Source organism: Agelaius phoeniceus, chromosome 1 (genome assembly GCF_051311805.1).
Source record: "Agelaius phoeniceus isolate bAgePho1 chromosome 1, bAgePho1.hap1, whole genome shotgun sequence".
In the NCBI taxonomy this organism is placed as follows: Eukaryota; Metazoa; Chordata; class Aves; order Passeriformes; family Icteridae; genus Agelaius; species Agelaius phoeniceus.
The window spans coordinates 106357323-106365014 of NC_135265.1; the positions used below are offsets into that span (position 1 = coordinate 106357323).

General features: G+C 42.8%; 1 protein-coding gene across 2 annotated transcripts in view; it reads right to left on the reverse strand.

Annotated features, from left to right (window-relative positions):
* Positions 1 to 6156, reverse strand: part of ROCK1 (Rho associated coiled-coil containing protein kinase 1) — an 83135-nt gene extending 76979 nt beyond the window's left edge. For both annotated transcript variants that reach the window (XR_013183936.1, XM_054636004.2), the window contains exon 1: positions 6017 to 6156. Coding sequence is in view for 1 of the 2 variants with exons in the window: in XM_054636004.2 (XP_054491979.1) it covers positions 6017 to 6109 (93 nt within the window). In the remaining variant the exon portion in view is untranslated. The remainder of the gene's footprint in view (positions 1 to 6016) is intronic.
* Between the last annotated feature and the right edge of the window lie 1536 nt (positions 6157 to 7692).

The following is a 7692-nucleotide window of genomic DNA, read 5'->3' on the forward strand; positions in this document are numbered from 1 at the left end:
TCTGCATAGTGCCTGCAGTTTCACCAGTATTGTCTCATCATCCTTCTGGCTTTATTGCTGATGGAATGACTGGACAATTAAAGGCAAAGACAGAAAAGTTTTTAACCATTCTCCAATTTTTTTCTCAGAAAAAAAAGTTCAGTTTTTTAGCATTTCTATTTGGAACTGCAATTTCTTGACAACAAAGGAGTTTTGATAAATAAAATCAAGCAAAATCCATCAAAAAAGATTTTAATTACATAGTTTGAGACCTATTAAATTCAAGATAAACATCCTGTATCAAGACAAACATCTCATTGTTCTTTAGTAAGAGACCTTAAAAAGCTTTTTATTTTTATATAGTACTCAAGTATGACCTCGGGAATTCTGCTAACAGCAACTGTGAGGCTACCAACATCATCTGCTCACAAGGCACTTCAGCATTTATTAAGTTCTCAATGAGTGGCTCCTGAAACTATCACTGTCCTCAAAGATTTACAGACCAACAGGTTGATTTTCAATTTGTCCAGCAAACAAATTCCAGGTGCTTCCCTCTTCCTTCCCTCAAGCAACAAAAAAAATCACTCTGTAGTTGCCAGGGAAAAGGACATTGTTTACAAATATTTTTACTTTGTAAGAGCATTTATAGCTTAGTTGGGTGTTTTATTCCTCTTGTTGAAATGTGTCAACATCAACTTTCTATTATCATTCCTCATTAAAACTTTTTATAGGAAAAATAAACAATTACATTCCTACACAGCCTCTAGTTTTATAAACAGAAGAATTGGCTAAGTTAACTATTAATTCCTCTATAAAATCTACCATACGCCATGAAACAAATGGTAACATTTTGACAGTTCCATATCTCTACTGTTAAATTTCTAAAGGCTAACATATTACTAAAAAACTCTTAGGAGATGCAACCTGAAATAAGAAACCATCAAATTACTGTATTCTCAAAGCTGACTTAGAATTGCATTTTACCTTTGACTAACATATCAAGATATATTTTATCATTAACTTAACATGAATCTTTATATTTCATAATCTGTAGTGATGAGTAGATAACATTAACGTAAAATAACATTATTCATAATGTTAATTAACATTAATAATTAACAGTAATAATTAACATTAATTATTTTTGCATATAAAGTTCAGATATGGTAACCTGAAGACATGGAATTGTATTTCTAGGTCAGCCAGAAGTCTTATTTTGAACCTAACTACCAAATCACAGAATGGTTTGGGTTAGAAAGGACCTTTAAGGATCATCTAGTACCAAACCCCTGCAATGGGCAATGACACCTTCCCCTAGATCAGGCTGCTCAAAGGCCCATCCAATCCAGCCTTGAACACTTCCATGGATGGTGTACTAACAACTTCTCTAGGCAAACTGTTCCAGCACCTCACCATCCTCCCAGTAAAAAATTTCTTTCTCATGTCCAATCTAAATCTGCATCTGTTTCAATTTAAAACCCTAGCCCTGACACTAACAGCCCCTGTCAAAAAGGTCATTTTCTGACAGATGAGCCAGAAATTCAGATAAAACCCCTAAATCCTTCTCCACAGGGCTGCTCTCAAACCATTCAACACCCAGTCTGTAGTGATGCTGGTGATTGCCCCAATGCAACTGCAGACCTTCCACTGTGATCTGAAGAATGGTAGAAAGATGTCCAAGGAGACTGTGTCAGTCACAACACCTTTCCTTACCTTGGACCAGCTTCAGACAACTTAAAGAATCCTGAAGCTGACAATCTGCAACTGTTCATGAAGTTCTGCTTCTCAAAAATATACATATACATGCACACACACAAAAAGCTTCATTAGCAATCAAGGAAGCTTCTCAGATACCAAATTTTTCTAGCATTTAATCACTCAGACTTTAAGAGCAGAGTTAATGTGGTTTCAGTCAATATGATTTCAACAGCTATTTGGATAGATACCTCTAAAGTAAAAATACTTTCAGTTATTTACTTTTTATTTATTGCTTTTCAAAATTTTATTATCCAAATCCCAAATCACAAAGTCTTCAGAAGTGCTTTCTAACGCATTTTACAGAAGGAAAATGTAACAGAGATATATAGAACTCCAAATATCAAACATGAGGAGATCATCTTGCCTTTTCCTATGCAAGACAGATGAACATGAATTCATCTAGCTGATGAAACAGGCCTAGGAAAAACAGGTGAATCAAGCTCTGTAGCTATGCATTTCTGGTGCAACAAAAATGGAAACCTCTTCAGAGCAGATAAAACAAGTTTGTGATATGCTTTGATTTGCAATGTTTACTGCTGTCAGTTATTTTGAAGACAAACTGCTCAACAAATGAAATATTTGGCAACTTGGAAGATTAAGACCACCAAAAGTGTGAAGTTTCTAAAATCAACTATGGAAGTAACTGACTGAGTACCTGAATAATTACAGTATTATATTGTTATATACATATAAAGAGAATATGTATAATAATTCAAGTGCCTGTATAAACCATGAAAACACTCTTTGTGAGCACCTACCTGAACAGAGAGAGAACCAAAATACATTTCCATGAAAACTTACTAGTTATTGCAGAATCAAAAACATATTCCAGGTCAAAATGCCCCATATCTCCACACTTATTACACCCCTTAACTCCCACTCTCCAAAAACTGGAAGCCCATAAACCCCAAGAATTTACTAAAACACAGGTTCATTCCAAAAACTGTTGTAGAATGATGCTCACAGAATAGTGCTTTTCAGTGTTTAAGCTCACTTAGCTCAAGTTAATAGTTACTTACACTGCCTTTGGAAGTGTAGGCAGCAGCCCTATGGAAATTACCAGATCTGACCACTGCACACCCCACAGTGTGACCACCTCTCAAACACAGCCTTCACTGTTATTGTATCTTTTGGGGACTGTAGGACTCCTAGTAACAAATATTTTGAGAAAATGCACTACATGATGCTGTGACACATCGTCTATACTTAAATCAGGCTTGAGACTCCTCATGCCTCATCAGAAAAAAACCAAAACAGCTTATCTATGATTCCCCTGCCTAGTACTAAATCAAGGGCATGGAAGCCCCAAAGAAACAAATTTTGTCACAGACAGTTGCAACCTAAACTCATTTTCTTACTCTGTTTTTTATTACAGTTGCATAAGAGAAAACAGGAAAAATAAACACATCTCTCCCCTGCACTTCAGCTTTATGAATTTCCTTCCTGCAGCATGTAAATTGAAGTTACAAGGCCCTCAGTGTGCCTTTTCCGCCTGCTCTGCTCTGTTGTCAGCACTCTTCTCCCACACCTTCCTGAAACGGTAACAAACACATCTTCCTTTGTATCAGGCCCCACCCCCACCTTCTTTTCTTAGAGTTCTCATACTACTTCACATATAAATTTAGACTCTTTCTAGCATACAGAACATAGCTTATGACAGTTACCAAAACCCAAAATGGCTACAAAGCTGATTTAAAGGTTAGTCCATGTCTTGCCTGTTAGTCTAAAAGGGTACAAACTGATGGGGAAGAAATATAAGAGCAGAAGAAAAATGAAACCAAGTTAGAGGATAAAACCATCCTAAGAGAAGCCAAGAGCACTGCTGGAACTTTTCATCATACAGCCAAAAAAAATGTTCCCTGAACCTAAATGAACCCCTAAATGCATTTTAAACCTACACATACAGAATATCAGATGCTGAAGTGTCTGTGTATCTGCTATTCCTGTATTTCCACTCAGACACACACAGTTAGCTACCACCTTTGCTTAGGAAAAGCCAAAGCAGTTATAAGGAATATCAGTGCACAACTTTAATCAAAGATAAAAATATTTTAGATTTTTGAAGTTTTACTAGAAAGAATTTTTGTATGTAGTCGGATCAGAAAAATATGATTTAACTTTCTTGTTAAGTGTACCACGTCTAAAGTCTGTCAAATTTCCCTCTTTTAACTGAGACTTGCAGAGAGGAGAATGGTTAGTTCATTTCAGAAGGTATTCAAATGCAGATCAATCACACCTACACCTAAGCATTTCTTCCTTAAAAGCATATCCATACAGATTTTAATGGATTTGATATATAAGTAGTACTTTGGGCCAAGAATGATGCTTGTAGTGTGAATCATCACATTAAGAACTAGTGTAAAATATTTAAGCCGTTTAGAAAATGTTAGGATACTTAAATTCTTCTATAGAAAAGACCCCAAGAACGAGTGAAGCAAAGTGTATGTCCTGCCAGCAGTTAAGACTGATATATTGACCAAACACAAACAAAGTTAGCTTACCAAGTGATTTCCTCAGAACAGTATTTTCTTTTTTAATTGATAATAGTTTAAAAGAAATTGCCTAAAAAATTGTCACTTCCAAGGACCTTAAAATCTGTAATGCAAACACATGTTCTGAAACTTTCAACAAGCATGACAGGAAGCATCCCAGCAAGTTCATTCCCAAACTGACTACAGCTTAGCTCCTAATCACAATTAAGATAACTGAAATGGGGCAAATCCTTAAACTGATTATAAGATTAAGGAATACAGTTAAAGATACTACCAACTGCATGTCTGATACCTGCCAATTCCTTCCTACCACTGTAGGAAGGTTTCCATAGAACTGCCAGCACTTCAGCACATACTAGCAAACTGAGCCATGGTTAATGTAAACTCTGAACTCTTATCTGACTTTATACTCTTGACACCTATCAATAGAACCTGGCTGTAAAAATGTCTGATTAGTCTCGAGGTACCAAAATTGACACACTATATGCTAAGAACCAGAGGTCTCCTCATTAGCTGTGGCTCTAAGATGACAGATAGGTAAAGCAGATCAAGAGAAGCAAGTTAACTAGAAGATGCAGTGCTGTTTTCCTTTGTGACAGCAGCATCCACAAGGCTCTGCTTTTATCTAGGGATGTAGGTTTGATATGCCAACACTTCAGAAGCTCACAAACCTGTAATAAGTTAAAGAGAGTAAACAATATTGTGAACTTGCCCAGATTCTTGCATTATTCTTGTAATCTATTTGCCTCCTTATGCTCAAGCAAGCTTTCTGCCAAGAACCATGCAGCAGAAAATGAAGAATGACTATTAAGAGCTATCTCCACCCCCACACCTCCCCTCCCTTCCAACCCCAAATGTCAGAGTTCAAACGAGGAACAAATTCAATTTATTTGTTCCTCTATCTGACAACAGAAAGCTAGGGAAAAAAAAATACACTAAAGAACTTCCATCACTTGTTCCAAAGAAAATAAGCCTTCTACTTCAGTGTGAAAGCACAAATTACACTTTGGTACTATTTAAGGACATCTCTAGGCGTATCTAAGGATCCAGATGTATCCCAAGCAAATTGGTTGTATTTGGCATGCAGTTTACTGCGGTACTAAGTGAACTAAATGAGGACTAAAAGAGCATCCAATTCTGTCAATCAGCCACCAAATGACGTTGGTTGGTTTCATATCAGGAAGTGTTATGGCTTGCCTTCCTATGATGCGGTTTTAACACTGACAGCACTGGTGAGCTCCAGCTATTAGGTACGATCAATTAGGGAAACAACAAGCGCGCAGGCCTAGCACAACCACCAGTTTAAAATGCATTTAAACACCTGCCCCCACCTGTAAGAGCTTATTAATCGTGTTGTATGCGACTGTCAGCGCTGCAGTGCTTAACCGCAGCATAGCAGGACCTCAGTCTTCAAAGAAGTTGTTGGAGAGAGAACTAGTATCAAAGCTATTTGACGTCCTGTGCTCACACAGAGGAGCGGCACTCACGAATTCCGCCTTTGCGGAAAGAAAGGCTCCACCGCCCCTGTGACAGCCGGCGGGGCACAGAGCAGCGCTGGGAGCGAGAGATGACAAGTGTGAGACAGGGCTGGGCAGGCGCCTCCTTGGCAGGAGCCGCTCTCCCGGCACACGGGCACATTCACGCACCCTCAGCCCAACGCTGGGTAAACAAAACACCAGCACGGAGCCGAGCAAGGCGGTGACTCAGCCAGGAGAGCGAGATTCGGTCCCACAGGGTAAGGAATTCGGGGAGACGTGACCGGGGGCCCATCGGCGCTCCGTACTCACCAGCAAACAGTCCACGTTCACTTCGGATTTGGGGTCCTTCAAAGTCACGTCGATTTTCTCAAATCGAGACTCAAAACTTTCTCCCGTCGACATGTTTCCGAAGTTAAAAAGTTTCCCTTATTCCAGAGCAAAGTTAAGGTTAAAAAAATAATAATGATAAAGTAAAAAAAAAATAAAAAAATAAAAACAGGAACAGGCGAGCACAAAAGAGAAACTGCAGCCTGCACCAGGCTGAGGAAGCGCCTCCTGCGAGATCCCTTCAATCACAGAAGTCTCTGGGGCAAGTCCCCGCCAAGGGGGCAGAGAATCCAAGGGGAGCCCGCAGCAGGCGGGGGACGAGACTGCTTCTCCCCCTCCTCCAGGCACGCACGCAGCTTCCCGGGATGCTCACAGCTCCGCAGCAGCAGGTTTCCTCTCCCTCCCTCCTCTGCTCGGGCCCCACCGCCTCAGCATTCCCATTTTCCCAGCCGGGGAAGCCGTCCTGGGCTCCAGCGTAGCGGTCCCTCCTCCTCGCCCTGCTGCTGCAGCGCCGGCGGGTCGGTGCCAGGTTCCGGAGCGCGGCTTTCTTTCCGGTGAACCAGAAGAAACAACAGAAGAGGGGAAACAAAAAAAAAAAAAAACCAGAAAAAAAAAAAAAGAAATAAAAAAGAAGAGAAAAAAAGACAAAAGCCTGCAGCCACACTAACAAGGCAAAAATGGACGGAAAAATAAAATTTAGGGGAATCCTCTCGACGGCGTGTCTCAGCGCCGTGGGGTCGGTCGGTCCGTCCGTGGGCACGGGGCGAGGAAGCGAGGAAGGCACCGGGCGAGTTGCCCCCGCGGGCGGCGGACGAGTAACCTCACCGGCGGAACGGCCGCAGCAGCATCTTTCTTCCTCTCTCCTCCTCTCGCTGCCTCCCGCCGCTGCCAACGCCGGTTCAGCCCCTCCCTCTCCGCCTCTCGCTGCCTCACGGACGGGACGGCAGCCCGGACCGCCTCAGGACGGACCCGAGGCTGCGGCGTGAGAGGGGAGGGAAGGAGGCGGCTGAAGGGGAGGGGAGAGCGTGAGGTCCGGCGGCTGCAAGGGAACCTGCGAGAGGCACCAACATGTCCGCCTTCCTGTTTGAACAGTCGGGACGGGAGCGCATGCGCGGGGGAACGGCTCCGGTGCCGGCGGGGACGGGACGGCGGCAGGAGGTGCGCGCGCGCGGCTGGGAAGGAATCACAGTCACCCGAATCGGTGAGGTTGGAAAAGACCTCCGAGACCATCCGAGCCAACGTGTGACCGAACACCACCGCGACAACTAGACCAGGGCACTGAGTGCCACACCCAGTCTTTCCTTAAACACCTCCAGGGACCGTGACTCCACCACCTCCCTGGGCAGTCTATTCCAGTGTCTAATCACCCTTTCTGTGAAGAAACTCTTCCTAATGTCCAATCTAAACCTCCCCTGGCGCAGCTTGAGGCTGTGTTCTCTGGTCCTATTACTTGTTGCCGGGGAGAAGAGGCCGACCTGGCTCCAGCCTCCTTTCAGTGGTTGTAGAGAGCGGTAAGGTCACTCCTGAGCCTCCTTTTCTCCAGGATAAACACCCCCAGCCCCCTCAGCCGCTCCTCATGGGATATGCGCTCCAAACCCTTCACCAGCCTCGTTGCCCAGGTGAAGGAAAAAGCGGGAGCGAGCGGGAGGCAGCGCGTT